At 33.5% G+C, this 23,690-nt stretch overlaps 2 protein-coding genes across 5 annotated transcripts; both read right to left on the bottom strand.

The window, feature by feature from the left end:
• Positions 1 to 11,909: 11,909 nt before the first annotated feature.
• LOC115979430 (proteasome subunit beta type-7-B-like) lies at positions 11,910 to 18,568 on the bottom strand. Of its 4 annotated transcripts, none has more exons than XM_031101465.1 (9): positions 18,470 to 18,568; positions 18,191 to 18,355; positions 14,749 to 14,890; positions 14,491 to 14,587; positions 14,320 to 14,389; positions 14,120 to 14,224; positions 13,738 to 13,836; positions 13,556 to 13,643; positions 11,910 to 12,938 (listed from the first exon to the last, which is right to left on the bottom strand). In XM_031101465.1, exons 2-9 carry the CDS (start codon positions 18,332 to 18,334, stop codon positions 12,874 to 12,876), a joined length of 810 nt encoding a protein of 269 aa, XP_030957325.1. In that variant the 5' UTR covers positions 18,335 to 18,355; positions 18,470 to 18,568; the 3' UTR covers positions 11,910 to 12,873. The 4 variants fall into 4 exon arrangements, with proteins under 4 accessions (XP_030957325.1, XP_030957324.1, XP_030957326.1 ...); XM_031101464.1 differs by having other exon boundaries at positions 18,191 to 18,352; XM_031101466.1 differs by having other exon boundaries at positions 11,910 to 12,935; positions 18,191 to 18,352.
• Positions 18,569 to 20,894: 2,326 nt separating this feature from the next.
• LOC115979429 (cytochrome P450 86B1-like) lies at positions 20,895 to 22,515 on the bottom strand. Its single transcript, XM_031101463.1, has one exon. It carries the CDS (start codon positions 22,355 to 22,357, stop codon positions 20,918 to 20,920), a length of 1,440 nt encoding a protein of 479 aa, XP_030957323.1. The 5' UTR covers positions 22,358 to 22,515; the 3' UTR covers positions 20,895 to 20,917.
• Positions 22,516 to 23,690: the final 1,175 nt, after the last annotated feature.

Genomic DNA, 23,690 nt, shown 5'->3' with positions numbered 1-23,690 from the left:
GGCAATCATAAACATAACAATCCGTTTAGGGCGGTGATCACAAACATAGAGTTGTATAGTTGCTATGAAAATTAAGTGTCTGTTCGGGCCCTTTTTTCAGTTGCTCGGCCACATGTTGTCCGCTGAAAGGGTGACCTTGCTAGGCCTGAGTTATGTTTCGGGAGTTGCATCCGAAACTCAACATTGGGCCACGTGGTCCAATGGCTACCAGCATACTTTTAAGCCTACAAAACCATTAAAGTCAGAGTCTAAGAATCATGATAATGGTTGAATAAATATAATATATGTTTGATATAATAGCTTTGATTAGTAGTTGTAATAGCAGTTGAAATAAAGTAATATGTATTTAAGGGTGAAGTAATCATGTATTCAATGATATAAATTTAAAGATATGGAGGCAGGGTCACTTATCTTTATATGGTTTGTAGCTTTAGCTGTATAACATCTGTGAGTTGATAGGATTCTAGTAGAATGACTCATCGGTGGAGAGACAGTTTACCATGATAACTTCAAGATTGAAGGGGAAAAATGGGTGCAACTGGAGGGAGAGAGAGTATGTCTAGCTATTTGTAGAAGCAGGTTAAGCTTGTCCCTTTTATCATGCACTTAAATGAGTTTCCCCTTAACAATGCTCTTTTAGTTATTGTGAAACTATGAATAGGATTGCCTTCCACAGGAAGGGTTTTTGTAAGATGTATTTGTGCCTTCTAAGAGAAGGGCTTCATGTAAAATAGATTTATGCCTTCCATGAGAAGGGCTTTGATATGAAGCCTTGGTGCCTTCTAGGAGAAGGGCTTTAGTATTAGAAGTTTATGCCTTCCATGAGAAGGGCTTTTATAAGAGAGGTGGAGAAGTGTATTGAGATGTGCTTATGGGTAGCAAAACAGTAGAATTTCATAGTGAGAGAGTATGAGAGTGGAGTTTAGAAGAGTCGTGGTGTGTTATATGTAATGGTGTAGTAAGTGTGTATGGGATTGTGTGAAAGAAATGAAGAAAGAGATGTTTAGAGATATGGGCAGCAAGATAGATGTATTTTCTAAATATGGAGAGTGAGAGAATGAGTATAAGAGAGTAATGATGTTGTAGTGTATTTAGCACTACTATTGGGATTTTCTGCTAAAGGATGGCATAGAGCTTATAAAGGACATTTATGAGCTAAAGGTTGAAGAGTTTAGTTCCTAATCTGGAAACTAAAAACTTAAAAGTTTAGAACTTCATTAAGAGCTCAAGAAGATAATTAGAAGGAGAGAAAATAGAGAAGTTTATGAGAGAGTTTTTCTTCTCTATTGGTGTGTTTTGAAGTGTTGATGAAGGGCTCTATTTATAGCTGAGTTTAAGGAGGTATTTTAGCAAATACCTCAGCCAAAATCTATTCCAATCAGCAATAAATCTTCAGAAAATCCATCCTAGAATTTGACCAAAAATGGTATGTTTAGCTTTAAGATGTTTTTGCTGTTTTGAGTAATAGCTACTGAATGAAAGAGTAGCAGAAGAGGAAAGTATTTTAGCAAGAAAAAGATAGTTTTTTCAGTTGGTTTTGGTTTTTAGTCAAATGAGGAAAATTAGTAATGTTAAGGTTGTTGGGTCAATTGTCACAACTATTCTGAAAAAGCTATCACAGCTATCATAAGACAACTGTTGCTTGGGGCAGAAGTAGATGAGGTCAGCTGGGAAATGTCAGACTATTGGAAAAGATATTTAGCATTTATTTCATGGGTTTGACTAAAAATGGTAAGATCTCTTTTAAGGGTATATTGCCATTTTGGGTGTAGTAGCTAATTGCTAGGATTTCAGCATTAAATGGCTGGTGATGTCAGTTTCAGCCAGGTGTCAAGTGCTGAACACATTGTTGGGGTTCTGCTGGAAAGGTTTCCTTTTTTGAGTGTTTATATTTTTTATCCAAGATTTTATTACAACACATTCTTAGGAAGTAATAGAATGATTGATTGATAGTTAATAAAGCTTTAGAGATCTAGTCAAAGTCTCATTGTGTTGTGACTTAATCTTGGTAAGCAAGAAAAGCATTTAATGCTCTACTCTAGCAGCTGGTAGAAGAATATTCAATTTGATTGTGGCAGATAGTAGCTGGGTATCAGAGATATTATGAATATTTTATATATTTGGAGATTAAAGATAGCCAATCACATTAGGCCATGTGTTTGAGTTGGATTTTAGCTGAAAGTAGTAATAAGATTTATGTAGAATAATATAATTAAGTTTCTAAATTTGTATAGCCATAGCTAGTGATTGAATTAAATAGCTATTTGTTTAGCATTTAGATGGTTGGGGATTTTGAATATAAGATTTAGTAAAAAATAAATGGGGAGTTTTATTATTTTAAGTGCTATGTGATGAAAAATGCTTACCATATGTTACTTGCTACACACGGACTTGTAAAGTTCAGGGAGTTGGAGAAGACACACCAAGCAACATATTTCTTTTATCAACTTTAAACCGTTGGAGCTTTATTGAACATACTTCTTGGCCCTCCAAACCACGACTCCCAAAATTTCCTCAAAGAGACTCATGAGCTTGGAACATAAGCCGAAGATGAGATGACATACCTTGGGTTTTGTTGTCATTTTGCATAAATATGAGCTTTTGTTAAAGAAGCCGCTTGCCATGAGTGTAAGAGAGGTAATATGGGTCGTGAGCTTTAATTCATTGCTTGAGCCCAATTCATATGTTGATGTTGATGACGTCATGGGGTTATGATCCCAATTAATGAGGAGGAAATGTAGACCATGACTCTGCCTCTTGAAGTAACGATCTTGTGGGCCATGTGAGCCCAATCCATGAGATATAAGCTTATTTTGGGCTTTAAAGAGATTTACCCAAAAAATCAATAATATGTTGATGTGGCATGGGTTACCAACAAAGTAATGCCATATGGGGCGAAAAAAGAGTCTTCAACATTTAGCCCCCCGAGTGCATGGGCTTGTATTGCAAGTGCATGCACGAGTAATGGGTTTGCTTGAAGATCCTTTTAGATGAGATAGTTTGAGATTGTTGACTACTGGAGATAATGCTGTTGGATTGAAGGCAGTAAGGCAATGTTGTAGCTAGTTAGGATTGCAGCTGGATATGGTGCTGCTGGATTGAGGGCAGCAAAGTGATGTTGTAGTTGGTCAGGATTGCAACTGGATGTGGTGCTACTTTGATTATGATTGAGTTTGTTGAAATCGATGCATTTGGAGTTGACTTCATTCTTGTAGTTGTGACCGCAGTTGGTCCATTTAGAAATAATATGAGCACAACTTTCAATATTATGGCTGGAAAGGATACCACTCTTGATTCAGTGGATTGAAGTTGTTGCTGTTGAAAGTGTGAATATTGGGTTTACTATTGGAGTAGTCTAGAATGTAGTTTGATATCATAGCAAATGAATATTTTGATGATACTGCTAATTGTAGTCAATTCTTGAAGAAATTTGATAGAGATGGCCAAGATAATATGAGCTTCCTATTGAGATCCCATCCTTGTTGGAAGAGTTGCTTTAGGAGGCATAGAAATTGAATGGCCACTTGTAGGATTGGCTGCATGATCATGATTGTATTGATAGAGTCATAAGTGATGATCATATTTTTGGATCTGATAGTATTGTTGGAGTAGTAAAATAGGTGCTAGACATGTACAGATTCAATACAATAGAAAGTTCCATAGCTAGAGCAGTAACCTTGATTAGTTGGTGGAGTGACTGGTCTATATGTAGTCCTCATAAATAGATAGTGAAAGACCAAGCCCTCATGTGTAAGATCACAACAACTTTGATGATGACGTTGCAAAGATCCTTGCGGTGTGATGCATAAGACCGCCATGATTCCAATAGTGTAGTACGTGAGACTACCACGGCTTTGAAGAGGGTGCGTGGGAATACCAAATAGTACTTCAATGGATAGAACTCCATTTGTTGCTTGTAATTTTGTGAGAGTGCCAAATTGATGAGTAATGTGTTCTTGAAAGAATTGGCTGCTACTGGACCAATAAACTTGTATAGTGAAAATGCCTCCATTGATATTGTTGTACTTTGTTGTGATAAATATCCAATTGTAGCCCCCAGAGATGGAACCTTTGGATTGATAAGACCAAGCCCCTAAGTGTAGAGAGGCCTTGGATAAGCATATATTAGCAAGTGAGGAGTACTTTGGCAAATTTAGCAATGAATTTGGCACTTTACTACTTGAAATAGTGTAGGTACTTGTGGTCATGATCTTGTATGATGATTGCTTGATTGAGCATGCTAGATCAGTAAGTCTATCTAATGGAGGCATCTATATAGACTAATGGATTTGCTGGAGTTCTAAACATGAGTAGCTGGAGTTTGTTCTGTTTGCCAAGGCAAGCTGCTAGGTGTGTGTCAGTTTGCTACTGGAGTAACCTTTTCTTGATTTGAATAGGTGATTCATCATTCTGGATGACTTTCTGATTTGCTGAATGTAATGAGTGTTGAGTAGATGATAATAATTGAAAATATTTGATCTTTGTGTCATTGTCTATGAAGGAAATAGTATTGGCAGCTTCTAGGAAAGTATGGCTAGCACGAGTTCTAATGGTAAAATAGGAAATACTAGATTGGTGGCGATGGTTTGGATCCAGCAATAGAATAGTACGGTGGCAGCTTTCCCCTTGTGTTTAGGAAGTAAGTTTAGCTGAACCTCTTGTTGCCCTTAAGTAAGAATCAAGGGTGCCACTTGACAATGTTGATAGATAATTCTTTGAAGTGCATGTATTTTGTAGCATGGAGTAGTAGTGTTGATGATTTTGGTTGTCTCCTTTGATACATCCTTTGTTGAACTTGGAAAGTTTGGAAATATCTTCCACTAGTCAACTTTTCCAGTGGTACCAGGTACAGGTGGATTCTCAAGCTATTGGCCATTGACTTCTTGCATTTTTCACCATTCACTAGATCATGATCAGAAGTAACAAGGACTATAAGAGTACTCATCTTGTTTTCTAGTGATGCAAGGCTTTTACTGATGTAGTAATTTTTCAGACCTTTGCAACAGCTGGGTAGATTATGTGATGTGAAGATATAGCAGTAGGGAGTTTGGAATAGTGCCATGAGATTGTTGGATGGACTCAAGTAAGACTTGGATATGATTTTTGATTATGGAGGGCACCAAGAGTGATCCTTAATTCTTCCTGAGAACATATTTCAACAAAGATTCCCCATGTAGCAATGGAAGTAGGTTGAATAGTGATGTAGCAAAATGTTGGAAATGTTGGCATGATCCGTGACGGATTAAAAAAGTTCTCTTTCAAAGTTCTCCATTTCTTGGATGTAGGTCCTGAATGATAACCTGAATATTAGTGAAATACAGATAATTGACATGAGATTTACCATGGGCTTTGATAAATAATTGCCATGGGCTTGAACCATGGGCTTTTAATATGGGATTGAATTCCATTGAAAAAATAGTTTTGCCACGGACTTGAATCATGGGCTTTTGAAATATATTGTTGCCAAAGTATTAACTTTGGGCTTTGAGCACAATATAATATTATTTTCCAAACAATATTTGGGCTTTTATGAAATAATTATTTGTCAAAAAAGTAGTAGTTTAGGGTCATTGATAAAATGTTGCCAAAATATTATTGGAATTTTGTAAAATATTGCCAAGAATAGTATTTGGGCTTTCAATAGTATTTGGGTTTTTGTAAAATTTTGCCAAAATATTATTTGGGCTTTTGATAAAATATTGCCAAGGATAGTACTTGGGCTTTTGAGTATTTGTAAAATTTTGCCAAGCTAGTATTTGGGCTTTTGATAAAATATTGCCAAGAATAGTACTTGGGCTTTTAGAAGTATTTGAGTTTTTGTAAATGGTTGCCAAAATAATATTAGGCTTTTGTAAATAGCTGCCAAAATAATATTGGGCTTTTAGAAATAGTTGTCAAAATGGTATTTGGGCTTTTGTAAGTAGTTGTTAAAATAGTATTTGGGCTTTTTTTGTAAATAGTTGCCAAAATAGTATTTGGGTTTTTTTTGTAAATAATTTGAGATTTTGTAAAAATATTATCGTGTAGCAACATACTTAGTAAGAGTGTCATGTAGCAATGGGCTTTGTAAGGGATATCATGTAACAACGGGCTTTAGGGTGCCGTGTAGCAATGGGCTTTGTAAGAGTGCTGTGTAGCAACGAGTTTTAAAGGTGTTGTGTAGTAACGGGCTTTAGGGTGCCGTGTAGCAACGGACTTTGTAAGGGTGTTGTGTAGCAACAGGCTTTAGAGGTGCCGTGTAGCAATGGGCTTTGTAAGCAATGGGCTTTAGGGTGCCATATAGCAATGGGTTTTGTAAGGGTGCCGTGTATTAACGGGCTTTAGAGGTGCCATGTAACAACAGGTTGTATGTAGCAATGGGCTTTAGAGGTGCCATGTAGGAACAAGCTTTATAAGGGTGCCGTGTAGCAACAGACTTTAAAGGTGCCATGTAGCAACGAGCTTTGTAAGAGTGCCGTGTAGTAACGGGTTTTGTAAGAGTGTTGTGTAGCAATCGGCTTTAGGGTGCTATGTAGTAACAGTCTTTGTAAGGGTGTCGTGTAGCAATGGGCTTTGTAAAAGGTTTTGTTAGGCTTTTTGGGTTTTGCCTACAAGGTAAATGAGTTTGGTCTTTTTATAGAGATGTTATAATTTTATGGCTGAATATGTAAGGGTGTAAGGGTGCCATGTAGTAACGAGCTTTAGAGGTGCCATGTAACAACGAGCTTTGTAAGAGTGTCGTGTAGCAATGGGTTTTAGAGGTGCCGTGTAACAACGGGTTTTATAAGGGTGTCATGTAGCAACAAGCTTTAGAGGTGCCGTATAGCAACGAGTTTTGTAAGAGTGTCATGTAGTAACGAGTTTTGTAAGAGTGCTATGTAGCAATGGGCTTTAGGGTACCGTATAGTAACAGGCTTTGTAAGGATGCTGTGTAGCAGCAGGCTTTAGAGGTGCCGTGTAACAACGGGCTTTGTAGGGGTTTTTTTTGGGCTTTTTGGGTTTTGCCTACAAGGTAAATGAGTTTGGGCTTTTTATAGAGATGGTAGAATTTTGTGGTTGAATATGGTAATGGTATGGTGAGTATTTGTGTGGGCCCAAAATAATTTATTAGGCTTGTATAGAGAGTATTTGTGGGAGCTCAAGTTGGGTAATAATGTGGAGAATATTTGGGTAATATATGGGAAGTATTGGTGGGGGTTATTTAAGTATTTTGTATTTGGTTAGTGGGTAAATAGAGATTTGAGATGTAATAATTCGTCTAGCTGAAGAAGTGTTTTCTATTGGAGGCTTTTCTAATTGAACTGTTGGAGAGGAAAATAGATTGTTCAGCAAAATGAGGGTTTTCTTCTGATGAGGTGTGTTGCTATAGAAGTGATGGATAACAATAGTAACAAGTTTTTGAGCCACATTAGCATGGTATTGGGAATAGAACAAAGTTTGGTTACAAATGTGTTTGAAGTATTAGGCTTTAATCCACAATCAGAAGATAACATGTGTCATTGTCATGCATATGACTTACTTAATCACACTTAAGTGGTCGTATATGATCATTTTTAGTGAGTCATGTACATTGCACATGATAGGGACACTCGTAATTTCCTATTGCGTGTTGAAGCTTAAGGCTCTAACTGCTCATGATAATTGCTCTTTATCATCATACCAAGATACTCAATTGTTTTTGGTATAGGCGGTCATCAAATCCAAAATCTCTTATTCGACAACGGGAGACTTTAATAGTTAAGCTAATTGAAACCCACAAGGGTTGCGACTTGCAAATATTACGGGCCTGTTTAGTAGTAGTATTGAAGTACTTTTGTTAAATTTATGTGAAAATTGTGGTTTAAAAAGTGTTATGAAAATATGAGTTTAAAGTACTCATATACAAAAAATGCGCTTAGTACCATATTTCAAATAACATATTTTGAAATAAGAAAAAACATAATTGTGTGTTTGGTATGAGTGTGTATTTTTTTAAAAAAGTAAGTAATTATCTGACATAAATAGAATATATAGTATAGCAACTTGCTCCACAAATTTTTTTCTACATTTAATTTATGATGTGATAAATTGTGAGTATAAGTCTACTTGAAAGTGATTGTCAACCACATTAACATTGAGTATATTAATACACCTAACTTGATTTAGCTGGGTGTCAAAAATAATAAATGTAACTTAATGCTAAAGGCCCCTCGTTGAAAATTGTATCATGCTTGTTAATTGTCATTCCAAATTGAAGACGTTGAATTAAGAAAAAATCTTATCCATTTGAAGTTGGGTTTTACTAACGTATGCTCTTAGGGCATATGTTAGTCAATTTTAGGAAAATTTTTATCGAAAATTGAAAAAGTTCTCAAAAAAATATTTTCCTAAAATTGATTATTAATGTATGTCTTTGAGCATTCACATTCCATATCTTTGAACTATTCTATTTTATCATCTTAGAAGTTATTTTATCTGTTATACCATATCATTTTACAATACTCCCAACATCCCAACTTTTATTTTACAATACAACAAGTTAAAATAATATAAATTATACAATAAAATAATAAACAAATTATCTCTCTCTCTCTCTTTCTCTCTCTCTCTCTCTCCCTGCCTCTCTGTCCCTCTCTCAAAAACCAAACAAACTAATCACCACCATGCCCACCACACCACCATTGCCCATTGCCCACCAAAATCCCACCAGAACCAAAAACCCAAATATAAAAAAAAAATAAAAAAAACAAACAAACAAACAACCCAGTCACCACCACCACGCCCACCACGCCATCACTGCCCACCAAAATCCCACTAGAACCAAAAACCCAAATTAAAAAAACAAAACAACCCAGCAAACCCATAGCAGAAACAACCCACCACCACTACCCACCACGCTAACCCAACAACCAATTCAACTCAAACCCAAACCCCATTCAAGTCTCTAAGAGGGAGTTTCACACACATATACACTTAAATTAGGCTAGACTAAAATTTCTATCTTGTATCAAAAAAAAAAAAAAAAAGCCAAGCTAGCATGGCATTGGAATGTTAATGCACTTATGGATGAATGTGCCTAGTGGCACAACTTGCTCCACCAATTTTTTTTCTACATTTTATTTATGAAGTGAAAAATTGTGAGTATGACTCTACTTGAAAGTGATTGTCAACCACATTGATGTTGAGTATATTAATACTCCTAACTCAATTTTGCTGAGTGTTAGAAATAATAAATGTAACTTAATGCTAAAGGCCCCTCGTTGAAAATTGTATCATACTTGTTAATTGTCATTCCAAATTGAAGACGTTGAATTAAGAAAAAATCTTATCCATTTGAAGTTGGTTTTACTAATGTATGCTCTTAGAGCATATGTTAGTAAACAATTTTAGGAAAATTTTATCGAAAATAGAAAAAGTTGTAAAAAAAAATATTTTCCAAAAATAGATTATTAATGTATGCCTTTGAGCATTCACATTCTATATCTTTGAATTATTCTATTTTACCATCTTAGAAATTACTTTATCTATTATACCATACCATTTTACAATACTTCTAACATCCCAACTTTTATTTTACAATACAACATGTTAAAATAATATGAATTATACAATAAAATAATAAACAAATTCTCTCTCTCTCTCTCTCTCTCTCTCTCTCTCTCTCTCTCTCTCTTTTATATTTCTATCCATGCCTTTTTGTCCCTCTCTCAACAACCAAACAACCTAATCACCACCATGCCCACCACACCACCATTGCCCATTGCCCACCAAAATCCCACCAAAACCAAAAATCCAAATCATTAAAATAAAAAAATAATAAAAAAAAGAACCCAGCAAACCCATTAAAAAAAAAAAAAAAAATCCAAACAACCTAGTCACTACCACCACGCCACCACTGCCCACCAAAATCCCACTAAAACCAAAACCCAAATTTAAAAAAAAAAAAAAAAAAAAAAAAAAAAAAAAAAAACCCAACAAACCCATAGCAAAAACAACCCAATCACCACCACTGCCCACCACGCTAACCCAACAACCAATCCAACACCAACCCAAACCCCATTCAAGTCTCTAAGAGGGACACACATATATACATTTAAATTAGGCAAGAATAAAATTTCTTTCTTGTAAATAAAAAATAAATAAATAAAAATAAAAAAAAGCCAAGCTGGCATGGCATTGGAATGTTAATGAACTTATGGATGAATGTGCCTAGGGGCACAACTTGCTCCACCAATTTTTTTTTCTACATTTTATTTATGAAGTGAAAAATTGTGAGTATGACTCTACTTGAAAGTGATTGTCAACCACATTGATGTTGAGTATATTAATACTCCTAACTTGAGTTAGCTGAGTGTTAGAAATAATAAATGTAACTTAATGCTAAAGGCCCATTGTTGAAAATTGTATCATACTTGTTAATTGTTGTTCCAAATTGAAGACATTGAATTAAGAAAAAATCTTATCCATTTAAGTTGGGTTTTACAAACATACGCTCTTAGGGCATATGTTAGTAAACAATTTTAGGGAAATTTTTATTGAAAATTGAAAAGGTTGTCAAAAAATATTTTCCTAAAATAGATTTTTAATTTATGCCTTAGAGCATTCACATTCCATATCTTTGAACTATTCTATTGTACCATCTCAAAAGTTATTTTATCTATTATACCATACCATTTTACAAAACTCCCAACATTCCAACTTTTATTTTACAACTAGTAGCTAACCCGTGCGATATACAGGCTTATCTCTTTGAATTGCTTTTCATATGAAACATGTAAGTTCAAGTAGAACATGTTCTTAGCAATAATAAATGCCACCATAAAAAATTTCATACCCAAAGCATTTGTATGCATTTGTACGTATAATGTACGAGCTTATTCATTTTTTTATTTTTATTTTTATAATTTTAGAAACCATTACAAAGTTGGCTGATAACAATTGTGCAAAAATTTTATAAATTGAAAGTATGAAATGTCTATATATTAAAAGACAAAAGTTAATAGTACATTTTGCCTTTGTGTGGTAACTCATAAAACAAATAATTAAAAGCATAAAATAAAATTTCCAAAGTGAATCACACCTTTTGCTAAGGAGAAGAACCGAAGCATTCTAACATCTTAATTCACGTGTAGTACATTGCAATATGTTGAGATATTTTTCTTGATGGATTCTCTTCAAATGTTTTGGTACGTCCATTTGGAACATTCACTTTCCACTTCAATTGCTTATCATCTTAATCAAAAACTTCAATTGATACTCTACCCAAGATGAAAATTCCTAAACCTTTAGTTTGCTCATTTGCTTCTTTCTTTCCTTTTTTTTTTTTTTTTTTTTTTTTTTTTTTTTTTTTTTTTTTTTTGAGTTAGGTAGATAATGAGAGAGGGAACTGTGGGGTTTAATTTGATATTAGGGTCCACAAAAGTGCTATTATCACTTGAACGCCTGAAAATTTTTATTTTGGTTTTAAAGATTAATGAAACTCTATTTCACTAAAGAATCAAATTTCTTTTCTAAACTTCCAAAAACACCACTAATCTTAGCTAACTGTTAGCCTTGCAGAAACGATAATTGCCAACCTACTTAAATGGGTTTTCAAATATTAAGTAAACAACTTCTTCATATGGTCTGAGTTCTAAAAGAATGCTAGGCCTAGGTGTTGCACAATGCACTGAATAGTCTTTTTTGTTTCTTCAAATAATGTAGTAGTCGGGTATTCATACTGATATTTTCAATAGTTAGTTCTTTACTATTTTTTTTTTTTTTTTTTTTTTGAAAAAGTTTTGTTACTATCATTAGGTATATGTTGTGTAATGAAATTTATTCATCTAACAAAGAAAAATAATATAGGTAAGAATGATTTTAGAAACAGTCAAGAGGCAACATTTCAATTAATACGAAAGGAAAAAAGTTGATTTTTTTAAAGGGAAAAAATTGAACTTAGTACTGTTTATTAGGTGTTTTAAGTATTTTTTGTGTAATGAAATCTATTCATCTAACAGAGAAAGATGCTCAAGAGAAGAGATACAAAACTGCCACTATTAGTCAATAAGGACTATCATGGTTTGTGAGGGTTGGCCAGTTATGGTTAAAACATCTCAATTTTATGCTACAAAAAGACATGACATAATTTGGGATGGCTTGAATAACTGAGTTGATAAGTCTACCTCTCCCAACCCAACATAGTGTCTTACTCCTCCAATCCATTAGCTTAGCTTCAAGATTTTCTAGAATGTACTTGAAGTCCATGCATCTTTTTTGAGAAATCTTTAGGGGTAGCCCCAAGGTGACTAGTAGCTTTGAACCCAAAACCACATGGATCTTTAGAAATTTTATGGTGGAAATACCCTAAAAGCTCTAGAAGAACTTAATCCTTAAGCCGTCCATTATATTTAAGTTTTAACCCACCTAATTAAATAGGCGTTAAATGGGTAACGCATTGACTACTCATAGGAAACCAATCAATTTTTTTTCCCTAATTCTACCCTACCCCAATATCCATTGAAATGACAAATATAACTTTAAACCTCTTAGATAACTAAAATTACTCCTAGAGGAAGAGTTTTGTGTTACACTCAAAAGCGTCTGAGGGTTAAGTGTAACATAATCAATAGTTTACACCTAACACAATACCAAAGAAAGATTAACTGTTACACTAAACTTTAAGAAGGTTTTTCACCCAAAAAAAACAACTTTAAGAAGGTCTCACGTTTTACGGGAAATTACCTATTAGAGAAGAGACATGATGGTTTACTTGAAGAAGGTTAATTGTTAATTGTTACAGGAAGGTTAACTTTTAAGAAGGTTAATTGTTAATTGTCATTTGTGTATCTTTCTCAATTTCAAAATACTCGTACCTTTAAACCTCAGGTAACCTCTGCAACCATGAAAATTTGATGGTATCAGATGATCAATAACTCATGGATGCATCAATTTGCATGCAGAACACAGATAGTATTGATCGTCCTTGCCTGATGCATCTTCTTGAATAGAAACGAAAGAATAGTATATAAAATGAATCAGCGAATAAATTGGTAATCATTTAACACAATTAGGCACACTTGCCATAGTCACAAACCTTTCATACATCCTAAATATTATTGTAACAATTAACTGCATTCAAATAATTTTCATTAGCGGAGACACCAAAGTGTCATAACTTCTGCTGAATTTTTTAAGAAATGGTTAAGTGAAAATCAGAAACAGTAAAATGACACTGCATTGCTTCTTTACTAAAAGGAGAAAGAAACAGAAAATAAGTACAAATTAAAAGGAGCTTGAGACATTTCATTTATTCTCCATTGACTTGGCTAATTGTTGGGTTCAACTTGCCACTGAATCTATTTCTTCAAATCCAATCTATATTCTAAGGAAATTTATATTGGGCCCAGAGAACAAGTGAAAAACTTTACCCAATCAAGGAGAGGAAAATTTAAGATAAACCAAACAAAGTGCAAATAACTAAGAATTAAATTTACAAATTTACTATAACCAATTAATACTTTAAACCATCCAAAGTTAGCTTCATTCATCAATAGATAGAGCATATAAGTCAATTAACTTCTAGACGGCTAATGATTCTTAGGATAGAATTACTAACCAGTCTTCTTGGGAAATGAAAATCCTTTGGAACTGACATAGGTGCGAGGATTTGGTAACTGGTGGTTTCTCAAGTACTCTTTTTGTCCCTAGACAAACAAGCATAATTAAAATCAGTTAGTGACACTGGTCTAGGTTAAGAGATAAAAAAATTCAAACAAAAAGGAAAATTAAACCACAAACCTTAGTTATCACACAAATATCTACATTGCTTCCACTTCCTAAGTCATTGAATATGCCAGAGCAAATAGCCTCACACACCAATTTTTTTCCTTCTTCTTTCTGTAGAAAATTGTATTTGAAAATCATTATCCACAGAAACATTAAATAATCTCCAACAACAAAAAACCAGCACCTGATTATTAGAACAATGAACTTCATTTCAGAAAACACAACTACAACCAAACTAGAAGAATCTTTTGCAAAGTAGACTAAGTCATGTTCTAGTTTTGTTTAGTGATGACAGAAAAAAGTATTTTTGACTTAATTCCGCAGAGATTAGATACACCAAAGTTGATGGTAAAAGTACTTCCAATCATATAGCAGAGACAATGGACTAGCTTACTGTCAGCCCTTCATGGTACTTCGACTCAAAAACAGACATTGCAGCAAGGGAACCAGAACCCATTGTAGCAAATGGCAAGGTGTCTGTTGACCCATGAGGGTAGATCTGTGCAATGAAATAAATTCCAAAACTAAAATCAGTATCATGAAGAACAAGAAAACAATATATGTTCAAATGTTAATGAATTGAACCCAACTCACAGTGTGCAAATGTGGTCCATTAGCATCAACTCCACCAAGCACCAAAGCAGCTTGAACATGACCTTGGTATCTGAACAAGTCTCGAAGAAATTAGACCTCCTTGTCCTTATCATCAACTAAAAAGTATAGAGCTATATTGCTGAAGACAATGTCAATAGAAAATGTGCTTACCTGAAAAGGTGAGACTTTAAAAGAGTAAGAGCAGTGACAACCCTAGATTCTTGACCAGTATGATACCGATGTAGTTGCAGCTGAGAACTGACCATGACTAGTAAAGACAAACGGAAAGGAAAACAAAGTATAAGATAACTATAAAAACTGAAAAAGAGTTCGATAGACAGATGGATTACAGTTTTCACATAGAAATAAATGTATAGCAGAAGCATAAAAAACAAGTACAGGCTACATTTTCTTATAACTCAAAGATACCTGTTACAGCCTCCGTATCAGCAGCTGTTCCTGCTCCGCAGCAATAAATATTAGGCGCCATATAATGAATTTTCTCACAATTCTTATCACAAACAATAGGTCCTTCAGTGGCTCTTGTGTCTGCCCCCAGAATGACACCATCCTGGTGACAAATTGAGAAAAGTATATCAGCAAGTTGAAAGAAACTTGAAATCCACACAAAATATAAGGTATTAAAAAGATTAATGACTGGTAGAAAAGTCTTACTAAGAACTTCACTGCAAAAGAATACCAAATAAAAAAAGGCACAGTCCCCCCCCCTCCTCCCCGACTCTCTCTCTACCCCCAAAAAGCAAAACACAAGTGCCCAAGTTCATGAGGGCGTTAGAGACTTGCAAACAAATTAATAAAAAGTATCTTCAAAAGAATTAAAGATTCAAGCATGCTAATAAACCCACTACAAAATTCCAACTGGGAGCATATAATGCAGCACTTTCAATAACACGAGTCCATATTCACACATAAAGGTACTTAGTGTCCATTTGGGTTAGTTTTTAAAAAATGTGTGGTTTGAATAAAATATCGATTTCAAAATTTGTTTTTTGAAAACATGCTTTTAGAAATACAAATAAGCTTTTGATTAAATCTGTAAAAAGTATTGTTTCTATGAAAATCGACAGCATTAAATGAGGCAATTTTTAAAAAAAGCACTCCATGAGCTGGGACTTGAAAACATACTTTTTCTCTAGTTTTACGAATGAAATTTTCTTAAAAATGTAAAACCAATCACTAATATATATATATATATATATATATATTCGAATAGATCATATAATAATTCTCTTTCTCTGAAAATATAGAAGAAAGGAGTCTGTGCACCAATAACTGCTATGAAAGGGCCGAGCCATAGCAAATGAGAAGCAATATGAGTCAATTCCAACATAATTACTCTGATATAACTAGCTCTTTTCGGTACTTGAATATTTCCTAGCCATTCTGGCCCATTTACAGTTATTGCTTCTGTGAACATAGTAGCTAAATAATCCCAACGGGTTACATAAGGCAGTTATAAATATATATATATATATATATTTATATATTTATATAAAAAAGCAGCACAAGACCAGGGGACTAACTATTTCTAATCAGCTTTTTCACAAGTAAATCATGAATTTCCTTTTTACAAAATTCAACAGTTTCAGCATTCATTTGAATGGGCATATAACATTCTCATATGAGCATATAACATTCTCATCAAATTTAGCTCAAAACCACAACATAAGTCGCTTATGCTCCTTACTAATACTTAGTGTACCTAGTAAGCAAACCCAATTCAATAAAAGGAAGTAATAACTCCAGTTTACTACTAGTGGTTGAGCCTGAGTTCAATATGTCAATATAAAATTTAAAAAAAATAAACTTAACCCACATGACATTTAATTCATTAACAAAAACTAATCCAAAATCATTAAAAAATTACACGTTTAATGTTTATTTAAAATCATTCGTTTTCTCTACGAAATTGCAATGCCATATGGACCCTTAATTAATTGTGTTTTCAGGTCTTTACCTCATATGAGCATATAACATTCTCATCAAATTTAGCTCAAAACCACAACATGAATCGCTTATGCTCCTTACTAACATAACACTAGAGTACTAGTGAGCAAACCCAATTTAATAAAAGGAAGTAACAACTCCAATTTACTACCAGTGATTCAGCCCAAGTTCAATTTGTCAATATACAATTTAAAACAATAAACTTTACCAACATGACATTAAATTCATTAACAAAAACTAGTCCAAAATCATTAAAAAAAAATTTACACGTTTCACATTTCTTTGAAACACCCATGACAAAACGAATTCGACTCACCACAGGTGAAAAAAAGAAAACCCCTAAAAAAAGACTCAATGAGAGAGAAATAAAAAAATCATATATAACCAATAAAATTGATATAACAGGGTTACCAAAAAAAATTACCCACAATAGTAGTTCTTTACGATATGGAGGCGGACCTTTTTAGAAAGCATTTTCTTCTGCAAAAAAAACTGAAACCACTTTGGGGAGCCCTCACCTGAGACTTTTTTTTTTTTTTTTTTTTTTTAATTTATTTATACTGACAAAGAAGACACAAAAATGAGATTTATGAAATACCCAGATGCTCTTTTTCAATGATAAAACTGGAAATCAAAGTGTTGTCGTGAAAGTTAACAAGGGAATTGGAGAATACCTGAGAGATCGATAGGGAAAGCAGATGAAAGTTTGTGAGAATGAGATTGTGAGAAAGACAGAGAGTCCGAGAAGTTATTTTTAAGAGAGTATCTTGGAGCGGAAGAAATTTGAGTTTTTATAAACGACGAGTTTTATATTACACTAGTTGTCGTTTTTATCTGACATTTGTATTTGTTTGTTTAAACTTTAAAAAGTTACATACACACTGCCGTATATCCTCCAATTAAATAAAACCACATCATTTTCTTTTTCTTCTTTTTTTTTTTAATAGAAACTAACATGTATAATTAAAATTTTAATTTTAGTCCTATTTACTCTATATTCTTCCCAAAAAATTAATAAATAAATCACACAAGAGAAACCAAAAGCTGATTAAGAATAAGGGTGTGTTTAGATATTGCTTATTTTGCTGAAAACTGAAAACAATAAAAAAATAATTTCTGAATTACTGATAACACCAAAATACTGTTCATCTGCCTATTTGCACTGTTCATGTCCCATGAATAATATAATAGGCGCTAGTTAAAAAAAAAAAAAATATATATATATATATATATATAAAGCAGCACAAGACCAGGGGACTAACTATTTCTAATCAGCTTTTTCACAAGTAAATCATGAATTTCCTTTTTACAAAATTCAACAGTTTCAGCATTCATTTGAATGGGCATATAACATTCTCATCAAATTTAGCTCAAAACCACAACATAAATCGCTTATGCTCCTTACTAATACTTAGAGTACCCAGTAAGCAAACCCAATTCAATAAAAGGAAGTAATAACTCCAGTTTACTACCAGTGGTTCAGCCTGAGTTCAATATGTCAATATACAATTTTAAAAAAATAAACTTAACCCACATGACATTTAATTCATTAACAAAAACTAATCCAAAATCATTAAAAAATCACACGTTTAATGTTTATTTAAAATCATTCGTTTTCTCTATGAAATTTCAATGCCAAATGGACCCTTAATTAATTGTGTTTTCAGGTCTTTACCTCATATGAGCATATAACATTCTCATCAAATTTAGCTCAAAACCACAACATAAATCGCTTACGCTCCTTACTAACATAATACTAGAGTACTAGTGAGCAAACCCAATTTAATAAAAGGAAGTAACAACTCCAATTTACTACCAGTGATTCAGCCCAAGTTCAATTTGTCAATATACAATTTAAAACAATAAACTTTACCAATAAACAAATTGATATGAACAGGGTTACCTGAAAAATTAGACCCACAATTGTAGTTCCAGTCTTGCGATAAGATGGAGGCGGAACACCGTTTTTAGAAAGCATGCCATTTCTTCTGCACAAATCGAAACTGAAACCACCCTTTGGAGGAGCCTCCACAGCTACCTGTGACATTTTTTTTTTTTTAAATTTCTACTGACCAAGAAGACACAAAAATGAGATTTATGAAATACCCAGATGCTCTTTTTCAATGATAAAACTGGAAATCAAAGTGTTGTCGTGAAGGTTAACAAGGGAATTGGAGAATACCTGAGAGATCGATAGGGAAAGCAGATGAAAGTTTGTGAGAATGAGATTGTGAGAAAGACAGAGAGTCCGAGAAGTTATTTTTAAGAGAGTATCTTGGAGCGGAAGAAATTTGAGTTTTTATAAACGACGAGTTTTATATTACACTAGTTGTCGTTTTTATCTGACATTTGTATTTGTTTTTGTTTAAACTTTAAAAAGTTACATACACACTGCCGTATATCCTCCAATTAAATAAAACCACATCATTTTCTTTTTTTTCTTTTTAAAAAAATAGAAACTAACGTGTATAATTAAAATTTTAATTTTAGTCCTGTTTACTCTATATTCTTCCCAAAAAATTAATAAATTAATCACACAAGAGAAACCAAAAGCTGATTAAAAATAATGGTGCGTTTGAATACCATTTATTTTACTGAAAACTGAAAATAATAAAAAAATAATTTCCGGATTATTGTTAACACCAAAATTCTGTTCATTTGTCTATTTGCATTGTTCATGTCCCATGAACAGTACAATAGGTGCTGATTAATATATATATATATATATATATATATATAAAGGGATGAAACGCGTCTACGTGAAAACATAGATGCAATCCAAACGCCTTCTAAATCTGTAGTTAAGATCGAAAGATGGCCAATGAATTTTAGCGTAATTGACACCTCCTCTTGCAAGTGTTAAGTGGAGGGTGAGATTATGTTCAAGTTCTATTTGGTGTGTGTAATTTACCGATACTAATAAGATACAGACTGGAAGAACCAAGTGTATTGTGGAGATTGTGCCTAGGATGGCCATTAGGCAATGCCCATCACCAATGGAGGTCAAGGAAATAGAACTGTTTGCAGCTTAATTTCCTAAATAGAGTGATTTTTGATTATTTGGGGTTGGAGTGTTTTTTTTTTTATTTATGAAAACTAGTTGCTAATCTGTGCAATTTTGCATTAATGTGGTAATAAATGTGCACTTTAATTAAATAACATTTCTCCACTATACAAAAGATTAAAAATCCAAATTAAAAATGATATAAATGAATACAAAAGAGATATGTTATTATAAGGTAGAAATCCACTTGTAACATAACACCCAATTTGTTCTAGAGAAGATTCAAAGTGAATCGGAGTGGTTCGAGTGGACTAAAATGGACTAAAATAAAGTGAAATGGACTATAGTGGTTTGAAATGGATTGAGTAAACCAAAGTTGATCAAAATTGGCAGAAGTGGACTAAACTAGACTGAAATGCTATGCTGATCCACTTGTATCATACACTTCAAGTTTTAGATATTAATAGATAGATTGGATATTGTGGGTCTAATTTGGCTATGTCCGGGAGGTGAAAGTGTAATTTATCTTATTTTCCATATCATATTTGTCTCTTTATGTAAGTCTTGTTTCTTTATTATTATTATTATTATTATTATTATTATTTCTCCTTATCTTTATTTATTTTTATAGGTTTTATGATTTTTTTTTTCCCATTAAAAGATATTGATAAAATAGTTAAGACTTTTTTCCTTTTTATTTCTTAATATAAAAAAAAAGTACAAGATTTTTGTTTTTTTTTTTTTTTTTGGGTGGTTGTTGTCCCTGTTGCCGGGCTCTGCCCCTGTATGCAACATCCAAAAACACACACATATTTTTTTTTATACAAGATAAAATTCTACTCTAACCTAATCTAAGTGTATTGAAATGGATTGAGTAAACCAAAGTTGATCAAAATTGGCAAAAGTGGACTAAACTAGACTGAAATGCTATGCTAATCCACTTGTATCATACACTTCAAGTTTTAGATATTAATAGATAGATTGGATATTGTGGGTCTAATTTGGCTATGTCCGGGAGGTGTAAGTGTAATTTATCTTATTTTCCATATCATATTTGTCTCTTTATGTAAGTCTTGTTTCTTTATTATTATTATTATTATTTCTCCTTATCTTTATTTATTTTTATAGGTCTTATGATTTTTTTTTCCCATTAAAAGATATTGATAAAATAGTTAAGACTTTTTTTCCTTTTTATTTCTTAATATAAAAACAAAGTACAAGATTTTTTTTTTTTTGGGTGGTTGTTGTCCCTGTTGCCAGGCTCTGCCCCTGTATGCAACATCCAAAAACACACACACATTTTTTTTTATACAAGATAGAATTTTACTCTAACCTAATTTAAGTGTATATGACACACACATATTTATATATTGATATTTGACACATTCCTTAAATATAAATCAAGATTTATTGATAGCCAGTTTGCAAATTTAACACAACTTCTTTTAAAATATGAATACAAGGCTCAACATGCATTCCACTTTATTTATCATACAGTCTAGTTAGCCAGAACAGCAATCTGAGAAACATTAGACACAAAATAGAACTCTAGTACGTAGTTTTTCTAGCTCAATGAGTCTTAAAATTTTGGGACATATGATCTCGACCCATTGTGCTTAGCAAAGCTTATGCAACGCCAACCAACCTAGGCTTGATAGTCACTAGCAATCCATGCTTCATATAAAGAGTGGTTGTCAGCTTTGGATCAACTTTATGGCCTTCAACAACCTTAACTTCATATCTCAACAGGATTGAAGCCGCTATCATTTTCATCTGCATGTAAGCAAATTTCTTTCCAAGACACAATCTTGGACCAGCATTAAACACTACATATTTGAATTGATTCTCGCTGACAAACTGCCCGTCTTTAAGCCACCTCTCTGGCTTAAACTCCAAGCAATCTTTTCCCCATATGGACTCCATTCGAGCCATTGAGTAAATACAGTAAACAACCTGACTCCCCTTCTTAATCATGGTGCCATCCGGGAAAACATCGTCTTCAATAACCTCTTTGAAGTCAAATGGCACTGAAGGGTAAAGCCTCAGAGATTCAGACAATGCTGCTTGTAAATACACCATCTTCCTCAATTCTTCCACTGTAAAAGCCACATCATATGGTTCATTTTTGCACTTGCGGTAACACAAAATTTCATTAATCTCACCGATAATTCTGCTTTCGACCTCTGAGTTCTTGTGTACTAACCAGAAGAACCATGACAATGCCACAGAGCTCGTGTCTCGTCCTGCTAAAATGAAATTAATGCAGAAATCGCTGAGAAATTTGTCTGAAAAATGATTTTTCATACCTTGGTCAGAGTCCTCAATGAGTCTGGACAAGAGGTCAGAATGATCATTTAAGCTTCCAAACTTCACTAATTCGTTCTTTCGATCAGTCACTATCTTCTCAGAAAAATCATTCACGATTTTTATTGCCTTCTTGAGCCGCTTCTCATATCCAACTCCAAGGAGTCTCATGACTTTCCATGCAAAAGATGGCACCAAGAATCTCAATAGAGTGAATTCCGTGGCTTCTTCAAAAGCTTTTACAAAAGGAATTTCAGGTAAATCAAGGGCCAAGCACCCTGGATCAATGCCAAGAGCAGCGGTGCAAATGTTATCAAATGTGAACCGAAGAAGCACTTCTTGGAGATCAAAGCTATCCCCTGACTCAACGAGTTTCTCTAACAATTTTAGTAGCTTCTGGTGCACCAGGTCTTGCATGGTTTGGACTGAGTACTCCACAAACCTGCTTGAATGAATCTCAGAAATTGCGATTCGTCTTTGTTCCTTCCATAGTTGATCATCAGCATTAAAAATACCATTCCCAAGCAAGTCATAAAACCTCTCTATATAGTGCTTACCTTTGGGGAAATTCTTGAAGTTTGTTTTAAGCATATATTCAATGTTTGAAGGTACAGTGGTCATGATTCCATAGAATCCTTCCATCCACATTCCCCTGAAGTGGAAGGTACCCCCAGCTTTGATCAAAGACCTGGTGGTCCAATCATAAAGGTTGTTGATATGTAGGAATACCGAAGGTAGGATCCCCATAACTGGCCATAACATTGGACCCTTGTTGGTGAGTTTCTGAAGTATACAACTAAGAATGGTTAGTACTAGCAGGGATATAGAAACTTCCCAACATTAGTGAGTATACAGCCATTCTATTGAAGAGAAAACAAGATTTCCCATCACTGCTATATCTCTTGTACTTTGGTGAATTGGCAAAGATGAATATAATGCATGGTAGAGCGCGAAGGATGGAAGTGATAATTTATAAAAGAGAGATTTTCATATAAAAACAAAATTAGAAATAGTAATAGAGAGTTTGAAAGTGATTAATTAATGGTTGCCCCAACTTCTTTGATGCTGATTGAACAAAGAGATAGAGCTCGAGAGAGTAGACTTGCCGGGTTGGTACTAATTTGAGACCTAAGAATATAAATGAAATAATTATCGTCATTTACTGCTGAGGAGAGTCATTTTCTTTTGTACAGTATTTCTTTTTCACTTTAATCAGAAGATAGTGTTAGGTTTAATAGATTGGTAGCAACCCATAACAAAAAGATTGACTTCTGTGAGTCACAAAGTGTTCTATTTCAAGTTCAAGATGAGGAACCAAGATTAGCTTGAGAAAAGAGAAGTTTTTGGAATCTCTACACCTATTTGACACATCTTCAATCAATCGATAATTGTAGGTAAAGTTTTTGATTTAACGTTTTTTTTGTAGCATTTTAACGTTATCTAATTAAAATGAATAAATACCACAACATAAATATAAAGATATGAGATAATATGAAAGATAAAAACTTAGTGAAACTTTTAATCCCATTTTGAAAAGGAGGCAAATTTTTTTATTGTTTTTAAGTGTGGGATTAATGGGTTGGTGGAGTTTTGGTCTTGAACACTTTGTGCAAAGGTTTCATTTTCTAAGTGTATGTGTAATTCCTCAAAAAAAAGAAAAGAAAAAAAAAATGTATGTATATATATATAAATATATGAAACTCTCTCATAGGAATTTGAACAATAGTCCTTTCTTTTACAAACCATAAGAATTGGTACTTGTGAAGTGACTATAAGGTCAATGATAAGCTGTACTAATTGATTACTTTGTTATTATTGTTAGGGTCATGCTAACGAGTGCCCTTAGGATACTCATTAATAATCCATTTTAGAAAAATTTTGATACCACTTTTATGGCAAATGAAAAGAGTTGTCAAAATATTAATTACTTTTTTTTTCATTTCCCATAAAAACTTTCTTTAAATGGATTATTAATCAGTGTCCTAAGAGTACTTGTTAGCATTCCTCTTATTGTTATGGTTGAGATAATACATATTTACGTGGAGCTTGACTTGCCCAAGGCATGTCAAACATCAGGGACGATTTTGTTATTATT

The sequence above is a fragment of the Quercus lobata genome, chromosome 3 (assembly GCF_001633185.2).
Source record: "Quercus lobata isolate SW786 chromosome 3, ValleyOak3.0 Primary Assembly, whole genome shotgun sequence".
Classification (NCBI taxonomy): domain Eukaryota; kingdom Viridiplantae; phylum Streptophyta; class Magnoliopsida; order Fagales; family Fagaceae; genus Quercus; species Quercus lobata.
Note: the sequence above shows the minus strand (reverse complement) of the source record. Positions and strands in the feature narration are given on the sequence as shown.

Excerpts from the sequence above, each read along its gene's own strand:
- LOC115979429 (XM_031101463.1), bottom strand. The coding sequence starts at position 22,357 with ATGTTATGGCCAGTTATGGGGATCCTACCTTCGGTATTCCTACATATC.
- LOC115979430 (XM_031101465.1), bottom strand. The coding sequence starts at position 18,334 with ATGTCACAGGTAGCTGTGGAGGCTCCTCCAAAGGGTGGTTTCAGTTTC. Across the intron at positions 14,390-14,490 it reads TTAAAGTCTCACCTTTTCAG|ATACCAAGGTCATGTTCAAG; the intron begins GTAAGCACATTT and ends AGACTTGTTCAG. Across the intron at positions 13,837-14,119 it reads AGTACCATGAAGGGCTGACA|AAAGAAGAAGGAAAAAAATT; the intron begins GTAAGCTAGTCC and ends AATTTTCTACAG.